General features: G+C 41.2%; 1 protein-coding gene across 8 annotated transcripts in view; it reads right to left on the reverse strand.

Annotated features, from left to right (window-relative positions):
• Positions 1-1,933: 1,933 nt before the first annotated feature.
• The window catches only part of fat1a (FAT atypical cadherin 1a), an 86,074-nt gene continuing 66,177 nt past the window's right edge, over positions 1,934-21,830 (reverse strand). For 3 of the 8 annotated variants that reach the window (XM_088075862.1, XM_042484525.2, XM_042484523.2), the window contains 15 exons: positions 19,641-19,855; positions 18,246-18,383; positions 17,906-18,049; positions 15,445-15,642; positions 14,233-14,829; positions 13,747-13,969; positions 13,520-13,651; positions 12,413-12,570; positions 11,043-11,511; positions 9,549-9,702; positions 9,067-9,177; positions 8,300-8,943; positions 6,711-6,848; positions 4,824-4,859; positions 1,934-3,566 (listed from right to left, as the gene is read on the reverse strand). In XM_088075862.1, the coding sequence (XP_087931988.1) occupies positions 2,899-3,566; positions 4,824-4,859; positions 6,711-6,848; positions 8,300-8,943; positions 9,067-9,177; positions 9,549-9,702; positions 11,043-11,511; positions 12,413-12,570; positions 13,520-13,651; positions 13,747-13,969; positions 14,233-14,829; positions 15,445-15,642; positions 17,906-18,049; positions 18,246-18,383; positions 19,641-19,855 (4,025 nt within the window). In that variant the 3' untranslated portion in view covers positions 1,934-2,898. The other 5 variants (XM_042484526.2, XM_042484524.2, XR_015776254.1 and 2 more) reach the window with 4 other exon arrangements.

Raw genomic sequence — 21,830 nt, forward strand, 5'->3', positions numbered from 1 at the left:
CTTGTGAGAGGGAACACTGAACACAGCACATGAAAAGTGACATTGAATTGGTATTTAAAGGGTTAAATTTTTCAATTACTTGTTCCACATAATGACAAAGAAAAACCTGGATCAGTGCAGCCTGAAGTCCTGATGCTCTGCCCCGTTTTTCATCACCATATCTCTGTACTTTGCTTTGTTCAGCTTCTCCTTCACCTTTAGCAGACCCCGAGTCTCTGTCACAGAAACGCCCCTGCATGATGCTGCCACCACCACGCCGGTGATGAGCGATGCCTGGTTTCCTCCGGACATGACACTTAGAAGTGAGACCAAACAGTTCAGTCTTTAGAATTTGGAGAATCTTGTTTCTCACAGATCTGTGCCTCGACACAGTCCCGTCTCTCCGCTCGCGGTTTGCTCTGATGTCCAGTGTTAGCTGTGAGACCTCGTACAGGTGTGTGCCTTTCTCGGTCGGTTGGCGGAGCCCAATCAAGGTGCAGAAAAAATTCAAAAATGATCAGGAGAAACAGAAGGTGCCTGAGCTAAATTTCAAGTGTCACAGCAAAGAGTCTAAATACTTAAAGGTGTGATATATTAGTTTTCATTTTTAATAAATTTGCAAAAGGTCTCAGATCCTGTTTTTGTTTCTTCATTATTGAGTGTAGACTGACTAGGGAAAAAAAAAATGATTTAAACTACTTAAGCTGGATACTTTCTGAATGCACTGTATATAGTCTGGACCAGCTTGTTCTAAAGATGAGCAGAGCTGTTACAGTTTTTGTATTTTAATTTTTTTTTTAATTCAGTTTAGTTTGAGTTAGATTTCACATTTCTGTTAAGTTTTTACCATTTTAAAATATTTAGTTTAAGTTTAGTTTTTAATTACTTTACTTTTTAGCATTAGTCCTTTTTTTATCATAAAATGGGGGTATATGTCTGGGGCAAAATTTGGGATTTCAGAAACAGGTATTACAATACAAACAAAACACTTTGTGATGGCGGTTCATGTCATGCAGCCATCCCAGTTATCAATAAACATGCACCAATGCCTCAGCAGGATGTCAAACTTAACATATTTGATCAAATGACAAAATACTAAAATTTGACATTTCCTGTATATTTGTATTTCATTTTAGCTAGTTTTGTAAATAAAAATGACTGAAACTGAACTAATAATTGAAGCTAAGTGAGGAAAAAGAAAATATTTTAGTTGACTATAAAAACCTTGATGCAGAGTGAAATATTCACAAACAAAACTTATTTTATTGCTGAATTCTTCCATCATATATTTCAAATGTTTTCCGTATCATTTTATATACATCAGCCCATCGTATTAAAAATGTCAATAAAGTTCTGAGTGATGTACCGTGTTTGGCTCTTTGTAGTATCAGGTTGCTTGTTAAGAAGTTTAACAGTTTGTTGCTCTGATAAAAATAAATGTGTCTGCACAGGCACACAAGGGGCGTGTCTCCGTCAACATTTAGAACATGTGCATTTGTTCCCCCTAATATAACATTAAAGTAGCAGATTACTTTATTTTTAAAATATTAAAGACATTTACACCATAAATTGATGCAAAAAAGGCAAAAAATTTCTCCAGAATACATGAAATTAAGCGTTTGACACTTAAAATTCTTCACCCAATGTTGAACAAAGCATGTTACTATGAATATAAAATATCACATATGTTGCAATAGATTGTAGGGCAGCCACTAAATATTATTTTAATTACAGATTCGTCTGACAATGATTTTTTTGAATAGTTGATTCATTTACAATACATTTTTAACAAATAACATGACAAGTGTCCAGCTAAAAAGTTCGTATTGATATTCCAGTGCACCAAACATATTACATTTATGCTTTATTTTTTGCACAAACAATACTAGCTTAAGCAAACATTTGTTGTCTTCATAAAAACAGTTTGGAAATAACTGCACACAGACAGCAGAGGTATTTTTTAGGAATAATTTATTGCCAGTAGGAAAGCGTGAGCTTGTGGCAGTATTCAATAAAAACCTTAACAAGACCATAGCATTGCTCACACACACATAGACACCTGAAAAAGTCACGTGTCCATGGATAACTCTGCACTATAAATATATTGGGTCCCATTTTCTTGGTGGAAAAATAAAGAGGTTCCAAAGTCAAAATTTACAAACAAACAAATAAAAAAAAACAACACAAGAATATGCAGTCGTTCATTGAAGACCCTTTTTGAAATGAGCAGGAGACAATAAACTTTACGAGTACACTGTGTTCGGAAAAGCCACTCTCTTTTCTTTCTTTTTTTAACGTTTCCTCTTTTTTTTGTGAATGTAAGCACAGTAAGGCTGATAATGTCACACCATTTAACTCTTTTTTGTTGAAAATAAAAGCATAGAATATCTACAAAACCTAGTAAACTTTGAAATCAAAACTGTACATTTAAATTTACATTGAAAATAAGGACTTGTATAAAAACATTTTGCTTGGTTTTATTTATAGAAACAAAGATGTTGTTGTGAATTATTCTTTTTTTTTTTCTTCTCATGATGCTTTTCCTGTTGTACATTGAAATGTTGACCCTTCAGACAATCCACTTCCTGTGAATGATGACAGTTAAAGCGATGGCACCGCCAACTCAGCGGGGCAGGAGTTGGACTGAGCAGATGTTGAGATGCTACAGAGTCTCTCCGATAGCTTCATGAGATCTTCTCAGCCGATTGGCCTTCACAACCATTCTCAACAACCCCTGTGTTTAGACGCAATTCATCCTGTGTGTGTGTGTGTGTGTGTGTGTGTGTGTGTGTGTGTGTGTGTGTGTTTTTTTTTTTTTTTTTCTGTGTACGCATACTGTGCATGTTTGGTGTGGGTGGTGTGTGAGGGGTTAACATAAGGTGTAGCTGTGGGTTCAGGCACTTTTGTTTGGATCCAGTGTCAGACTTCAGTGTGCTGTTGGGAGTCCAGCGCCGGGATGGCCAGCCGCTCAAAGTGACCCTCATCGCCGCTCTCGTAGTCGCTTATCATCACCTCGGACTCCTCGCAGCACGCCGACATGTCCGAGCAGGAGGCTGTGGACGTGTACAGAGACATGGACATGTTGTCCAGAGCTGAGGAGTCAAAGTCCCGACTACAACCTAAAGGGTAGCCCCCTCTGTAGCCCCCGGTGCCCATGGTGGAAGCTGGAGTGGTGGTGCCTGAGGTGGAAGTCGCACCATGGCCCTCTGTGTCGCCCCCGTCGCTTGGGTAGGAGTGCTGTGGCAGGTACTGGTTAAGGCTGTAGAGCTGGGGCAGGGCCGGGCGCTGACGGACCCCAGCCGGGCTGCCGGGACCGGTCGCGGGCGGGTCAAAATCTCTGGGCCGCAGCGTGTCGCAGCTGTACTCCGGCAAAGGTGGAGGCGGCAGGTCGTCGTTTGCAGGGGTGTCTTTCGGCGGTGGGGGGAAGTCGCTCTCAATGTCAAAGCCGCCGGGATAGTAGTCGGTGTCGATGGCACTCGGGTCGCTGTACAGAGGGGCGGGCGACTCCACAACCTCATACTGTGGAAACTCCTGGATTCCAGGAAGTTGAACACTTGGCATCCAATCAGATGTGTCCCAGTGATATCCTGTTTAATGAGGAAAAGCCCAAAGACACTCATCAGTATTCTGCACCAGAGCGCACAGACAAATATTAACATTTAACAAATGACATCATGTTAATGTTAAAAACCCACACCATGCAACAGAAACACAACACGTCACACCAGCACAAGGAGTTGTTCATTAATAAAAACTTCACGCCACTTTGTGAGAACTTTTTAACACATTCACAGACTTTAAAGGGACAGTGAAATAAAAAAAAATTACATTTATTCATATATATATATATATATATTATTAGAAATAATAATATAGAGCGAATAATTAATATTCTGTTTCTGGCTCCCTGTGTTACCTGCTCTATCCCAGCCGGCCACCAGTGTTGCCAGATCTTGGTATTTGGTTGAATGTAGGTTTTTACAATGGCTAACCAAAATTCAACGTCTAATGCCAACGTCAATTTGACGTAGAATAAAGTTTGGAGGACGAAACCCATTATTTAGAAATAACATAATAATTTTAATGTTGACACCGTGTGAAATTCTTCCTTTGTTAAGACGTTTAAAATATTGTCACTGCATCTGGTGCCAGCTGGGATTATCTCATTATATGCAAAAAAAAGTGAAAATAAGCAAAATCTCTCTATTCTCTATTTTCTCTTTCTGTAATATTCTCTAGCTCACATTGTTCAACAAACGAAACTCTACTCGTCCTTATCTATAGGATTTGATTTAAATTCATCGAGTAATTAAATCTCGCCCGTGTATTTTTTTTTACAAGGACAGAGTTCTCGTTCCCTCCACCACGTCACCAAATAAATCGTATTTACAATATATCATGAAACTTTCAGGATAACTAAAACGCTTCCACATACTGTCAATTTTAGGGTTTCAACTGTTTATAACAGTTAACTGTAAAGGCTGTGACAAACTCTTAACACACACACACACACACTCACACACACACATGCAGACGCCTCCCGTCAGTTAAATTAAAAAATTAGTTACTTAGCAATACCCCTGATCATATAATACTCACATTAAAATGTCTTTATAGTTGTCACAGCATCACAGCCATGCATGAGAACGTTTTTAGGCTGATAAATAATCTAAGTGAGGCAGACGAGTCATCTTAAGAGGCAAATGATGCAGAAAGTGCTTAGCGTCACACCAGCTTGACCTGAACCTCTCCTCATTAAGATTTGGGGTTAGTGGTTACGAGTTAGAGGGGGGATCGGGGGAACACCAGTAATCATCAGGCAAACAGAAGATGTAAAAAGTCACCTCTTGGGTTCTTGAGATCATGAGCCAAAAAAGACTCTTTATATGAGGCAAGAAGGAGGAGAAAGAGAGAAAGAACAAGTTTAAAACCCGAGAAGAACGAACAATCGCCTGAGAATGAAATGAGGACAATGAAACAATGAAAGACACGATGATGATAAAAAAAAAGTGGCAGGTTAATTAATGGACAACAGCTTCGCCATTTTCTTAAACAGACTTCTCGGGTGTGTAATCTAAAGTTGGCAAAGATCAATACTGGGACTTAAAGGCAACACTTCCGTGCCTGTTTGATTTATTTGCATATCTTTTTAATTAGCGGCTGAATCTGAAAAGGAAACATGTCGAGGTTGGATGAGGTTTGTCAGAGTAAGATAATGGCAGCTCTATAACCTGCACTTCACATCCCAACACCAAGGACAAAACTACTGGCAGATGGAAGCAATAAAAGAGTACCTTCTCCTTCCACCGTGTCAACAGCAGCGTTGACAAGGTGGATTACAGTCACTATGGAGGCTTGTGAGAGGCAGGAGAGGGGAGAGTGGGTGGAAGAGAGCGAGCATTAGTACAAATGCTTTTAGCATTTAGAAAAAATAAAAAATAAACACATATGGAGTGCATGGTGGTGGGAGTGATGCCAACACAAGCTACACTTCCCATAAACATCGATGTTCCTGTTGCTGGACACTTTTTCTTTTTCCCTGTTCTATATCGACACTGAATGCCGGGGGGGGATTCATGGCTGGGCACAAGACAATGGTGGGAGGCGACACAGTGGGAGGGAGGGTCTGGCTTTGTTTGTGCAAGATAACACACAACATACTGAGATGCTACGGGGTGCCATTGACAGTACAGATGGAAGAATCAGTGAAATTCCCCGCAGATATGAACACATTTCCAACCCTAACACACAGAAAAGCCTGTGTGTGTTTAGAAAACAAACTGAGGAAAATGAGGAAACAGAGAGGACTCGTTTAGGAAATATTCTCTAATTCAATTTAGGAATCATTTGCATTTTTGAGGCAGGAAATGAAGGTTTTGATGACTTATGAGCAGCATAATCCCCACCATGATATCCCAGTGATGACAGGGTAATAAGTGAGATATGAGGTGAAATAACTGTAATGTATGCGTGTATACCCTTATAATATGTTCCTTGATGTTTGCTTTAAACATCCATTTGTAGCTAAACTTTGGGGAGAAAAAAATGAAAAGACAAACAAAACAAGAAGAAAAAGCATGCTGTAAATAAAAGAAAGAAAAAAGAAATGAAAGCATCTTTCAAAGTCAATGACCTTGTGAGTGATTTTTAAATGAACATAACTGCTTTCTGAGTAAGTCATCAAACTCCTTTTAAACGCAGGTAAATTGAGAGGCGGCAGATTAGAAAACACTATTGGATTTTTTTTTTTTTTTGGATATATATATTTTTATATATATAATCCCGGGAGAATTCCACAGTACGAGTTGTTGTGATTGCTTCCGTCTGTACAGATAGTGATTGAGGACTTACAGACTGGACCCCCCTATTTAAAACCTTGTTCTGGATCTGTGGACTGATTTGATCCATATGGGAGCTGAAGCCCCGCAGCAAAAAGAAAGAGAAAAGAACATGTGACCCCAAAAACACCATTTGGGCCATCCATTCTGAGCATGCAAAGAAACAGAGTTAGCATAAAAAATCAAGACAATCAATCAAGACAAAGGTAGCTGTTGCAAAACCCTGCAGGCTGATCAAACAAAGGAAAAAGCAATAACTCAAAACAAGTGCAAAAACATCTCAGAAATGTATGTGTTGTAAAAATATGGCTTTTTTTCTCAAAATATGTTGTCTTGTTGGTTTTCCTTTTTATGGCCAAGAGCAGTAATTTAACATGCTGAATGGCTGCATACCGTTATCGTCGCAGGACTCTGACTGGAAGGAGCTGAGGGACTGGACCTCAGACATGCTGCCCCTGGTGTTGTAGGGGTGACAGGCGCTGTCCTCCACAGGCTTCTTGGTCAGGCACGGGTCCAAATCCACCACTTTAGCTAAAAGAGAAAGCACAGATTTTAGTGAAAACTCACAGATATGGATAAGATCTAAAAATGTCCCATATGGGACTCAGTAGTATAGTTGAAACCCATTAGTGTGGGGACATGCAACAAAAACATTTTTGAATAGACAAAAACACAATATCAACTTTTGCGGGGGTTGTTGCTGCTTTTCCATTTCTTTGGGATTTTTGTACATTTAAACATGGTTTCTACTCATTTTCATGGATTGCTTTTCAAGAACCATGAGAAAAATTTCCATAACCAATCAAACGTATAACAAGAACTGAACTGTACATTATTTTACTCCAAATGTTAATTATAGGTGGCCCAAGGACACAGAGCAGTAGAGCTCGCAGAGTTGAGGAGCTGAAGTCGATGGTTTGGTTGATCAACTAACTGGTTAATTTAATTGAAAAAACTAATGAATGAAAAGAAAATGATCCGTACCTTTGAACTACCATACTTTCCTTCTAAAGCAGTTTAAACATAATCAAAGTGTGTGTCGGCACTCCGAGTGGCAATTTAAAGCTCTGAGCTGCCCATGTCAAAAGCTCAGTCTCAAAAATGTGGTGCAATTTCAAAATATGATTGGAGTATAAGTACGGAAATTTTGAGAATCATGACCTTACATGCTAAACCACACTGTCACTTCATCATTTTTCTTTCCCCAATTGCCTGGCGGTTTTCAAACACTTCAGTGGGGAGGAGGGACAAATTGTGGGAGGGAAAAATAAAGATGTACATGACAGTAAATAAAATGTCACACACTGACCTGAAGCAAAACTACACGATGTACGATCAGTGTGCAAATGTGCGTATGAATGATTAGATGACATGAGATCCTAATGAGCGGACTGGAACCTTTCATCGTAGCTTCTGCATCAGTGTATGAATGTGTGAATGTGACATATAATGTAAATCCCACTATATGCTGCAATATGGCAAACATCTCCCAAATCACATAATGGATTTTTTGTTTGATGAGCTGTGCTCCACTGTTATGCACGCGGCAAAAATCCCATAATTGGATAAAAACATGTAAAACCACCACAATTTTCTTTAAATTTAGTTTGGGATTAACAGTTCAGCAGCTAATGTAGCAAGTTTCCTGGCAAGAACTACATAATTTGATTCACAATTATAGAGGAAATGGAGGCAAAGTTAAACTAGTAATTAACTGAAGTGTACCAATTCAAGATTGCCTCTATTTTTCATGTAATTAGTACTAAATTACATTGTCCTTTCCAGGACACTTCAAGAAGATTATTAGGTAATTATGGGCCCATAAAACAGCGTTAGCCAGAATTATAACTAAACATCATCATGACAGGATTCCACTGAAAGTCAATAATACTTTTGTTAATGCCTTAAATGCAATGAATGTTATAATAGCAGTCATTTGGATCCATTCCTAGGCACTTTGAGTAAAGCAGTCGAGGACTTACCGTCATAATCATAGTCCCAGTTTGGCTTCTGGATGGAGTCGCTATCTGAGACGGAGTTGGAGGGAGGGGGAGGGGGCAGATTGGGTGCTACGCTGCACACGGCCACAGTCTTGCGGTGTCCGTGCACAGAGTCTGGGTTGAAGGTGCTGAACTCCGGATGCTCCGGGATAGCTGAGCCTTCGAATGAGTTCCTGTCCAGGTTGTTTCTTGAGTCGCTTGGAATGCTGGGAGTGTAGGAGATGGGTCTCACGGGAACCTGAGGAGGGATGTCGGAGTAGATGTTCTTGTTGAGTTTGGCGTCAAAGTACGGTCTCTGGAGGAAGGAGTGAGGCATGTTTGAACCTCCCAAATGTTTGTTGTCGTTGTCGGTCTTTGACTTCCTGCGACACGCCTTCTTGCGGATGATGATGAAGAGGAGGACCAGGATGAAGATGCTGGACACAAAGACCACGATTCCAATCACCTCCTCCAGGCCAATGTTCCAGGAGGTGGAGATGAATTCATTGCGGACCTCGGCGCGGAGTTCGCACATCTGTCCATTGAAACCCAGCGAGCAGTTACACTTGTAGGAGCCGTATGTGTTCTGGCACTGGCCTCCGTTGGCACAGGGGTTCTTGATGCACTCATCAACATCGCTCAGGCACCTGAGCAAAACAATGGAATTTAGTGAGGTGTGTTAGAAACCGCTGATGCAAGAGATGCCTAGCTGGAGATATTCAATCACTTAGAGAGTTAACTTAATGAATATGAACACAAAATTTACATACCTGTCTCCCTGGAAGCCTGCTTCACACTCACACACTGGACCATCCAGACTGTCGATACACTTCCCGCTGTTTTTACAGGGGTTGTCTCTGCAGTACGGACCCAACTGGCACCTGAATTCAAAACAACTTCACTTAAGAAATCTCAAAATCTTCATACATGAATCTTCATACATGAAGACTACATTTCTGAAACGTGTTTTTGCAAACGTACATTCTACGTTGCTGCAGGCTGTACTGCGGTTACGTTTAAGACATAATTTATGACTGCAGATCTACAAATTCCCCCAGGCATGAAAATGCAGGTTCAAAATTCAAACTACAACTTAACATTGAATGTTAGTATTAAGTATTTCTTTCAGTATTAAAAGTGCAATGAGGGTTATAAAGTTTGTTCTACCAACATGGTGTTAATGATACATAGCAGTGAAAATTGGTCACTTTTACTTTTTAAAACTAGACTAAAGAGCAAAATGTTGTAATACCTTTGTCCTGAGTACTGCCCTCTGCACTGGCAGTAGAAGTCCTCTGCACGAGGTACACAGGTGCCCCCGTACAGGCAGGGGTTGGAGGCACACGGGCTTATGCCAATCTCACAGTGGGTGCCCATGAAAGAAGCAGGACACTTACAGAAGTAGCCTGTAGAATTCACAGAAAAAAGGCTCATGAAGACGATGACATTTTGAAACTGATGTAAATTCTCAAATCCAAATAAGTTTGGCATGAATCACCGGAAGGAGTCGTCTTTTAAAAGAGTTAAAGGTCATTCACGTATAAAAGTCAGGGGAAAACTAGAAATACTAGCTTGTGGTTGTATGCATCCACGAACTTGTCAAGACAAGATACGATCAACATCCATGTCTGTCCAAAGTCATACGCAGCTGCAAAGAAGCTACAAATTCTAAAACAAAGATGCTTCACACACATCTTCAGCACAGATCTATACAATCAGCACAGTGTCAAGGTGTACACCCAAGATTAGTCTCACCATTTCAGTATCTGACCAAATGTCTCCTGTTCTGTTCCCGAGTTGCAATGTTTAGTAATGGCCAGAAAAGTGCTTTTGAAAGAATTTATGATGTCACAGTGAATTTAACCTTTTATCATCGTTTATGAATTAGACATTTTTGTGAAATTTTGTCTTAATTAGTGGATGGATTTTCAAGTTATGGCTAAAAACATGTTTTTTGAGGTCACAGTGACCTTGACCTTTGACCACCAAAGTCTAACCACTTCACCGATGAGTCCAAGTGGACGTTTGTGCCAAACTTGAAGAAATCTCCTTGTGCTGAAGAGGATGGGATGTGCGTACATATGTACAGATGTAAGGACGGACAACCTGAAAACATAATGCTTCTAGCGCAAAGACATTAATATACAAAATTTACTGTTTTACTTGAATGCATTCACTTGTTAAAATTTGCATAATTTATATGAATTCCCCTAGCACAGTGATGTGCTTACCACACTCTCTGGAGTGTGATTTTTTTACTTTTTTTTAAATTGAGCTGATGTTATTGAAATTTAACACATCCTGCAGATGTTTTACAAAAAAGCCTTCCAGGGACGGTGAGGGACTATACCCTCTGAACCACTGGCAGCACTTTAATGTGAAACAGATGCTGAAGTGTTGAGTTGGCAATAACAGCAAACAGCACGAACTGCAAATAAACAAAGCAACGGGGACACGTAAGAAAACAGGGAAAGGTCGTGCAAAATGATGATAAAAGATGCCTGACTCTGAGAGGTTAATCTCTTAGGTTGAATGCAGCAGAAAGGAAGCCATGTTTGATTTGTGGTTAAGGCACAGACACATGATTAGGTACAATTAAAACTCCTATTAATCTCACTGTGATCTACCATACTGTACTAATACTCAGGTAGTAAAGCATGCAAAAATGGACCACTTGAAGTTTAACTTGAGCTACTCCAGTGAGAATCTGAGTGAGTGCAATGAGCTGAGCAGCACAGTGATTTACCTCCATTAGGCAGCGAGGTGCAGCTCCCTCCGTTGGTGCAGGGGTTGCTGGAACAACTCTCAGCGGGTGCCAGTGCACAGCCCGGGGTCACGTCCACGATGTCTTCCAGCACGGCGTGGGCCCGGTGAGCTTTGGTGTTTAGAGGCAGCTCCTGGCCGTTCAGAGTGATGGCCTCCATGCAGCCACGGAGCCCATTGGTGACGGGCAGGCTGCGCCCGAGGCGTGCCGAGGCGAGCTGACGTACGTGGCCACCGAAGTAAATGCTGTTGTCGAGGTTGAGGGTCCTCAGGGTACCCGGTGCTGTCCCGGAGGCAGCGTGCACCCGGTCCAGCACAAGCTTAGCGTAGTTACCATCCACCTCCAGGGTGAGAGTATGCCACTCGCCGTCGTTAACCTGAGCGCTGTGGACTGACACGAGGCCAGGGCCGCTGCCGCAGTCGAACTTGTACTGCAGACGGCCGTTCACAATCTACCAGAGGCAGAGAATACAGAATTAGAACATGATAAACATCAAGTATATAGCAGAGTTAAGGAGATTATTGTTTCCCTTTTTTAATTAAAACTCCTCAGGATTAAAACTTAGGTGGAGAAATCATAATCAAATCATCAAGTCAGGGTTATAAATCAAAGTCATAAATCCCTCCCTAAAACAAAATATAGTGTGCATCAATTTATTACCATGCTATGAAATCATTTTGAATCTTGATAGGAGGCAAACTAATGTCTACTTGCCATACAAGCTTCACAGGAAAACCTCTTTACACAACATTATAGCTTCTGTTCATGCCTCTAAACAAAACAAGCCATTCTCCAAACAGTTAGGAGATATTAAAAGCCTTGTGTCGCAGTCTGATAAACAATTACTGCCTCTCAGCCAGCCAGGTTTTAGCCTAAAGTCTGGCATGCAGACTGCTATACCAGACAGACTCTGAAAGGAATGTGTGGAAAACTGCTTTCTGTTCCCCTCCCAGCACTAAAATAGCTCTTGTGTGCAAAATCTTTTTCAACCCACCACCACATTCCCATAGTCCCTCATGTGAAAGGGGTATGAAAATGGCTTTTTGAACCCTTCAGCATAGTTGATTGGTACACATGGCTGGATGGTCTCATGGGAGGGTGGGTAAGTTATGTGTTTATTAAGCCCTTCTGATATTAAATGCTGGGTAGAAATACAGAGACAAGCTAGGAAATGCAGAGGGACTGTCAGTCTAGACTTAATTATGATAAGCGAAGGTTATCGTTTCAGTTTTTAAGATGCTGAAGGAATAAAGGCAAGGTTACATCTGAGTAATAAGGCTGGACAAATACGTTCACACAAACACAAACACACACACACACACACACACACACACACACACACACACACACACCTCGAGGATGCTGTAGTCGGTTCCTTTAGCATACATGACAGTAGCATGGCTGGAGAAGGTTCTGAGCCTCAGAGACAGTTTCATCAGCTCCTTGTTCTCATTCTCCATCAGAAGGTATTTTACATAGCCGCTGCCGCTGAACGTCAGGGAGTGGCCATCTGACAGAAAGTCACAGACGTATTAATAACAGCAGTGGGGGGAAATTGATACAGAATAGAATTGCATAAGGACACCATGACTTGATTTTTTAGTCATATCAATATTGCAAATAACAGACTTGACTTGACATAATGAAAAAAGCCTTGCAACTTGACTTGAATTTAAACACTTATGACTTGTGACTTCACTTGGACTTGAGCCTTTTACTTGAAATTACTCAGTGCCTTCTCCCAAGCTCAAAATGTAAAAACTTATTTAGAAAGTGTGCAACAAATCAATTAATTTCTTGAATGTCCTGAATCAACTAATGTTAACAATGTTCATTCCCAGCAAGGCGACACTTAATTCCCAAGATGATCCACCTCATTTGGACTAATCTGACAGCATCCAAACAAGTCACAAGAGAGAACCATGAAGAATTAATGTTACATAAACATCAGAGTGCCAGTTGCAAATAAATATCAAAATATTTGTTGACTCAGGACCTGCCTATCTTGACTTGGGACCTGACTTTGGACTTACTTATGACTTGCAAACCATTAACTTGGTCCCACCTCAAATACAAGTTAAACTTTTAGTGGCCTACAAGAATAATAACATCAACAGCTGTTTCGGTCTACTACATAAATTTAGCTGCAATAAAACTGACTGATGATTGAAGTGAGATGCTGAAATCTTCCTTATTAGATAAAACAGATGTTGAAGTTTTCTTTTCTGGAGGCATAATTTGCAGCTGAAAAAAGGTAATGAATCACAGTGTATGTTATTGCAATACTCAGCATATCGCAAAACGATTAAAATCACGATAATATTGCATTGCGGCTTCAGGATCATGATAACATGATAACTTTGCATTATTTTCATTATTACTACAAGCAGAAGATGCTGGATACAGATGAAGGACACTGAGGTATCTGAGAAGACAGATTAAGAGATGGTTTGTCTTACCGGAGCATTTGCCCTTTTTGCCCTCTGGACACACACAACTGTACACGGTATCTCTCGGATCTGCGACACACTCCATCCCCTCAGGACAGGGATTGTTCTCACACAGGTTGTTCAACACGGGACATCTGCCACCTGAATGACAACATGATTCCACTCAGAATGGGAGTTTCTAACATACAGTGAATGTGCATCTGTGTGTGTGTGTGTGTGTGGTGTAATCAGCAGACCTTCACACTGGCAGGTTGCAGTTCTCAGGTGTCGTGGGGTGACGAAACTGAGGCGAGCTGTGCTGTAAGTGGACATAGCAGTCTTGTCCAGGGATATGACCTCATCGCAGAAGCTTAATGGGCAGTCCAGACCCGCGCACAGCTTCTGCACCACCCGCACGATCCGAACCCCCGTCATCTCCTCGATCACGGCTGCGGAGGAATTCAGCTTACGGAAGACGACCTGAAGACAATTAAGACATGAACATCAGCTTTTCATGCCATCACGAACTGAATTGTTTTTGGGTTTTGGACTGCTGATAGGAGAAAATAAGCAGTTTGAAGACATCGCCTTGGGCTCTTGGAAATTGCATTTGACACCTTTCACATTCCTTTATAGACTGATTGATTGATGAATGTTGTAGCCATACAACAAAATAACAGTTTGGCACCATCTGCTACAAATAAACCTCTCAAGAAATAAAATGTAATCATGGCTGTTCTTACCTCCTGAGATTGGTACGGGCTGCCAGATCTCTCCAGAGCCAGCAGAACATCCAGATCTCCCTGCTCTGAAGGCTGCAGGCTCACTAACTGGACTTCACTCCTCCTGACTCCAGCGATGTTCCTCAGTGCCCGCTGGAAGTTGCGCCAGTAGTCCCCAATAAACTCCTCTGGAGCAATATTTGCAAAACGCACTGCTATAGAGTTGTCAAGAGCCTGACGAGTTGCTTGCCTAATGTGCACGGTGACGTCGGCCGCCGTGGTAAAGCGCCCATCAGTCACCGTCACATTGAGAGGGTAGTGGCCTACATCGAGTGGTCGCAGGGCGATAACTTTCCCATCAGAGGCGGAAACTGAAAACAAAGCACCGCTCTCCTCTGAGGAAGAGGAGGAAGAGGGGGCGAGGCTGTAGGTGAGAGTGTCGTAGATGTCTTGGTCGGTGGCGTGGATCTTGCCCAGGACACCTCCGGGGTATTCATCACCAGCTGTGGTCACGAAAATGTCCAGTGGAAGAATGGCAGGAGGGTAGACGCTCTCTTCTATTATGCGCACGCTGATGAAGGCGGTGGAAAAGAGCTGAGGTTTACCACTGTCTGACACCTGAACATGAGAGAGGGAAAGGAGACATGAGGAAATAATGTCCACTCTATCTGCAAGCTTTATTCTTCCAACAGCAGAGGGCAATCAAGCTCTTCCACTGATAGTTGATGGTGTCTACATACTGTAGATTCACTGGATATTAAAGCCAGCGAAACATCTAGAGATCATGCATTTTAACATTCACACTCTCACACCAGTTCTGCAGGAAAAAACAACTATGACTCATCTCGTGTGTAACAAGACATCACACTTACACTTCATATCCAGCCTGCCCACTCATTTTTTTCCCTGTGTTCTTTCCTCTAAGGTGCGACATCAACACCCAGCAACACACGCCATCATGCCAAAGCAAATGTCTTTGATTTATGATTCTCCTGTGTGATGCAGAAGCTTTACTGTGTGCCTGTTTCAATTCTTATAGACAGTTGTTTGCTGTTGAAAGGATTAAAAGATGGAGGGATGAACATAGACTAGAACAGAGTAGGAGATAGCAATGAGTGAGCATGATGGAGAAAAGGTACAGAGAAGGAAGACAAATAGATCAGGCTGCTGTGGCATGACGGCTAAATCAATACACCCTCTCAACTGTGGTTTCTCCTCAGCGCTGTGACTCACCTGCGCTTGAAGTAGGTAGTGTTCTTTACTTTTCCTATTCAGCGCCCCCACGGACACTAGAGCTCCCTGCTGATTGATGTGGAAAGCGTCGCCCTCGTTCCCATCCACGATGGCAAAGGCGAAAGGTGGGCCGTTGTGGGAAGCGTCCCGATCGGTTACGGTGAGTTGAAGAACACTTGTGCCTTTTGGTCGATTCTCCTGTGGGATACGAGAGAGGCATGTTTAATATTCGTGATGAGAGGAGGTGGTTCTCCTGATGCTCTTCGGCTCTATAATGCTGGGCGATGTGAGAGAAAACTCAACGGCGACTGTCTGAAACTCTCTTTTAAAGCCAAACAAAAGTGGTCAGCCGAAACACACTGAGGTGCACACCTTTGTCTATCATGTGTCTCTAGCTGACTACTTGTGTTAAAATTTCATTACTGACTACGTCGCTTATATCAGAAGGTCAAAGGGCCTTGTGCACACTGTTTCTGTCCACACCTTTGCAAGACGCGTTAGCAGTTGTGCTGGTACAACTAAAGATATGGATGTCGGCAGCATTCAACATGTCTCCTTCCATTGGGCAAAATGATGAACGATCACGCAACTCTTTATCCACCTTGTGGTAAAATGTTCGAGCAACCACCATCGATGACTTAATCCTTGTCAGAGATGCATCAGGACGCATGAGTTTTAAGCTAGAGAAGATGTGATCAAATGCACCCCAGACCATTTCAACAAGTGGTTTGAGTGAAAGGATCACAATGCGTCTTTGTAGTCATTTACACCTGTATTACACACCGTACACTTGTTATCAGATCTCTCATGACACATATAAATACCAGGTGTAAACAGGTTTGTCGACAACAATAACTGACAAGACATTTTATAGCTGAAAATGGAAAAACCAAAGCTTTCCTATTTATTTTAAAGGAATACTTCACCAAGAAATGATCATTTATATGTCAATTACTCACCCAGTATGATGTTTTTTTCTGCATGCCTCAATGATGAACAAAGAATCCAAAAATGGAAACATTTTTGATGAACTGAAGTAAAGCGGGGCCATGTTTAACAACAGCAAAACTACATGAAATCATCTGTTAACAAACTCTCACACAACTTTTGAAGTATAATCCAAGTCTCATTTATCCAGTCGTTTGCTCAGCGCTTCAAAAACACATGCAATTTTAGTAAAATATTATCATTTAAAACATTTCAACATGTAAGTAACCAGCATGGGCAAGCCTGTGCGTTTGATCTCTGCTTGTGTTTTTCACTGAGCAGAGTTCAGGCTCTTGCCCCGTGTTATTTGTCTGTGCCTTTATGCAGCCGTGTTTTGAATTATACAGTTTTAGCAAAAATGCATGTCTTTGTGAAGTACTGAGCATAAAATTCAAGTGAAGTTGGATAAATGAGACTTTGATTAAAATGCACAAGTTGTGTGAGAGATTGTTAATGGATGTCTTGATAAAGTTTTGCCATGCAGTGAGTAACTGATATACATACGGTCATTTTGTGGGTGAAATATTCCTTTAACTCAATAACACTGATCACCACCACAAGTATCCACTGGCTCACGATGTTAGGGCTCAGCTTCTGATGAATCGCAGTAAAAGGCCAGTCAGTTTCAAAATAAAGGCTTTGCCTTTAATGTCTCTGTGTCCCTGAATTGGCTTCAGATCTGTCCTTTCTGTTGATGCTTTTAGAATCATGACTCAAAACTCACTTTTACTCTCAAGTATGAAGTACAAAAACCTCTTGATATTCCTGGTGGTGTTTACAGCGTGTGCCCTATGTTTCTTTATTGCTCTGTTTTAGCGTGATTTTGTGCTTCACTTTGATCAAGGATCCACAGTAAGTAAAATAAAGCCAGTCAGGATTTTTTCAGAGGCAAAACAATGTTTCATCCTGAAGTGCTGGGGCTGTGCACAATGTGTGCGGAGCCTCCCCACAGTATCTTTTAAATTGCTTTTTTTCAGTTTTCTAAACAGACAGGAAAATTGGAAACGAAATCATCTTCCATCCGACCTTTGGAATCATTATTTTTTTTGATCTCCCAAACTGGAATACAGATGCATCTCCTTTCTTTCTTCTCATTCTCACACATTTTCTCTTTACTTCAGTCAACCATCTATTATCAGCTCAGCATCTTGCACATTCCCACTCTTCATCACTCCTGTCTTACAGCCTCTCTCTTCCATCTCTTATCTGAATTCTTATACTTAACATGCAGCCTCTGTCTTTTAATTCCCTCGCCCCCCTTCTCCCTCCGCTGTCCTTACCTCTGTTCTTGCTCCAACCTCCTACTTGCTTCTTGACATTCTAGTCGCACAGTCTCCCATTATTCCTGCCTGTTAATCCCTCTCTCTGTGTCCACTGCTACCCCCCCCCCTCTCTTTCTCCCTTTCCATCCTCCTCAATCTCATCCTCTCCGCCTCTAATCAGCCATCTACACTGACCCATTTCCCCCTCTCACCTGGATGATAAGGCTGTAGTTGGCCTGGGAGAAAAGTGGTGGGTTGTCATTGACGTCTGAGATGTCTATGTTGATCATGGCACTGCTGGAAAGAGGAGGCACCCCACTGTCTGAGGCGACCACCGTCAGGGTGTACCCTGAAGTCTGAGGAAGAGAAGGAGAGAATTACCATACAAAGGCAAAGCTGCTTTTGTAAGCAATAATACAGCGGAGATCAGTAAACAAGCTTCCCTATTAGGCCTGACATGACTCTGATTGGATTCTGCATTGAGAGCAATTAGTTCCTCAGTGGATTAAAGTCTATGTGTACAGTCAGCACTGTATCTGCTGTTTCTCTTACTCTCTCTCTGTCCAGCTGGCGAGCAACTTTAAGCTCTCCTCTGAGCGGATCGATGGTGAAGGGGCTGCCTTGGTTGCCGTCCACAATGGAGTACCGCACGTGATCGAAAGAGGGACCGTCAAGATCCTCTGCCATCACCTGTGGATCAATTAAAAAACAAACAAACAAACAAACAAAAACTATCAATCAACATTCCTTCCGAATAGATACCTCTTTCGATACCATGGCAAAAAGATTCATTTTTTTTTAAACAACCTCTACACAGCGCTGGTACAGAAAAGTCTAACAACACACTTCCAGCCTTGAGAAAATACTCTCACAGCCACAGACTGAAGACTGACTGATTTTCTTCCCCGTTGTTTCATCTGTGCAGCCTTGAGTTGAAAATCCAAGTGTAGATCCATTTTTAATTTTTGAATATCTTTGGTACTTTTGATACTATGGGATGTATAATTAACGGAGATTGAATTGTCTTAAACATAAGGTATCAAAAAAGTATCAGTGTCAATGCTTTTGACAACCTAAATGTCAACACGTGTTAAAGGCCATTAAACAAATCGTCTCAGTCAGCCTCTTTAATCACAATGGCATATCCAAAATCTCAGATAATATCTCCTCTCATATCACAATATCAATATAATATCAATACATTGCCCAAACTTAACTAATTGATTTATTGATAAGTGATCTCCTGATTAATCAACAATGAAAACATTTGTTAAACGCAGCCCTACAATCATATAGATACATACAGCCTATTTTTCTCCTGTGCACCTCCCTCCAAAACACACACAGTCCTAAAACCCACCAACCGTCACATATTGAAAGGGATCCCCTGGGAAATCAGCAGACAGTGAAGATTTACAAGTCGGAGACAATGGCAGGTATTAAAATCTAATTTTCTGATGGGTAATTTATATTCTGGTGCATTAGACACATGGATAAATGGCCATAAGCAGAGGTCTTTTATGAGGGGAGGGAGGAGAGGTGGGCAGCGGGGAGAGACAAAAATAGATGGAGTGAAAATTTAACATGCAAAAAGGTAGAGAAAGCCTTATCTTGGAAAGGGGCTTAATGAGTCAAATGCCTTTCAATTAAACTGTTTGAGCATGTGTGTCAGATAATGCATGAGAACAGGGGTGCAGTGAGCATGAAGAGCACTGGTGCTAATTTAGCTGTGCCACCAGATGGTGATTTGCCACAGGTGCAGATATGTGATAGTGTATGCAGTGAGTAATGGGCAGAGAGGCGAGAGGCTTAGAGGGGAGTAAATGAAGGAAGGTGAATGAACAGATTTGACTGGAGGAAAGTTAAGAAGGATGAAAAATGTCTTTCACCCTGCATGAAGTTAAATTCTAACTATGGGTTATTTCTCCACAACAGATATATTCTTACCGCCAACACTGTCTTTCCCAGCTCAGTGTCCTCGCTGACGACCGTGGTATAGATGTCCTGGCTGAAGACAGGTCTATTGTCATTGACATCAGTCAGGTTAATGTTGACAGTGGCTATGTCACTGAGCGGAGGTGAGCCACCATCTGTAGCCTCAATGGTGATGTAGTATTCATGGGAGATCTCGTAGTCCAACGGCTCAATCACAAAGATGTCACCTGGGGAAAAAGAGACAGCACAAGGTCAGAGAGGGAGGCAGAGCTGGTGTCACGTTAGAACACACGCTTCAATATCGCTACGATATCTCAACGTACTACTATGACACCACAACACACCAAAGAACAAAACCTGATGACGAACACTGGGCTTTTTAATTTTGATGCATTATATTTGGCGCATTTTTTGCAGAGGGGTAGTAGTGACTCTTTCCTTATTTTGCTCCCGTCATAAATTTTGTCAACTGGTCTGCAACTCTACATGCAAACATTTTCAGCTGAAATGAACCGCAAACCAGAAGTCAAATCGTCACCCGACACTGACTCTCATTTGAAATTCAAAAGCTATCCCTTACTCCGCTGCTCTAACTTGCAGAACTGCCGACAGCCAGACCATAGGAAAGTGTGTTTCTTTTTCATTTGGTATCATGTTGCAACAATGATGCCAGCCAATCACAGTTCAACATGAAATTCAAGTGAAATGCGGTGATACTCGTGGTAGGGTGTTGGCCCTTTTTCATTTGTCCCCATGGCAATTCAGCATGATGCCATGATAATGTTAAGACAGGAATGCAGACTGTGTAGACTCAACAACAGTTAGCTGGCATGTGCGATAAAGCTATTGATGTTTAAACTCCCTGTGTCCTCTGGACTTTTTTAGGGAAAAAAAGTTCTGTATTGTGTGTATCCTTAAAGCCTAAAAACCTGATAAGCATATTTCCTTCCTCGCAAAATACTTACAAAAAGCAGATTTTCTGAATTTATTAGTTAGGGATGCATAATTATATCCGCATGTCATTGGTATTGACTGATAGAGGGTTGAAAAAAAAAAATTGACGGGGCGCCTGGTGGCTCAGTGGATAGAGTGGCGCCCCATGTGCAGAGGCTGTGTCCTCGCCACAGCAGCCGCTGGTTCGAGTCTGGCCTCACTCCTTTGCTGCATGTCTCCCCCTCCCTCCCTTCCCCCTTCACACTCACATTGTCCTATCAATTAAAGGCAATAAAAGCCCCAAAAATAATCTAAAAAAAACCCAAATATTGACATTGGCCTAAAATAAACATTTTTGCCAATATGACCATTTATATAATATATAAACCATTTAGATGAAGCTGTAATTATGCAACTTTGATAAGTTGAAATGGTCAGTTTTGACTTGGTTGTGGCTATTGTCAGGATTGTCTCAAGGAGAGCGTCACTCAAGTGTGTGAAAGTAGGATGGATTTTATAGTTTTGTTTGAAAATGTCACATAAATGTAAATCTGGCACATTTTACATGTCACCTAACATAAAGTTTTTTTTTATATTCTATCCATGGAATGTGTGCATTTTAAAAAGCATTGTTTTGTTTTCTTTGTCTGAGTCTGCCAGCGGGCCATTAAAATAAAAGTAATCATAATAATATATTATATATTATAATATTCCTCTACATGAGAGACTTGATGTTCTCTGCAATACTGTGAAAAAATGTGCATAAATCACCAGTGGCATTTTACAAAAATGAGTTGGAATATATCGCCATATTGTATATTGGTAAAAATCCAACATAGTACATCCCTTAATTTAGTTGTGCATCATTTACATCTATGTTTGCTTTAGCAGTCATCTACTTCATAGCCTTTGTTGGCACATTGCTTTGCTTCTTTTGCCATCGACACCAAATCACCAAATCAGTATCAGTGAAATACTGACGTGCTTCCTTGTGTGCATACTTAATATGAACCAAACAGGAACCCATGCATAAAACATTGCTCCACTGCACTACTAGTGGTCAAAATCTGCACAGGTTACCTTTAACCCCTGTGGTAACAGGAAATACTGTATATGCATAATTTAAATTGGTTTCAATTTTTTTCCTTCTTTGTTAAATTCAGTATCAAATATAATTGGATTGGAAATAACACTAAATTCTTTGTTACACCACCAATAGTGAGAAAGCTAAGAGCACAGTAAAATCTAAGCTAAAACTATAAAAAAAGA

Source organism: Plectropomus leopardus, chromosome 3, assembly GCF_026936395.1.
Source record: "Plectropomus leopardus strain MGB_pleo_1.0 chromosome 3, ASM2693639v1, whole genome shotgun sequence".
In the NCBI taxonomy this organism is placed as follows: domain Eukaryota; kingdom Metazoa; phylum Chordata; class Actinopteri; order Perciformes; family Serranidae; genus Plectropomus; species Plectropomus leopardus.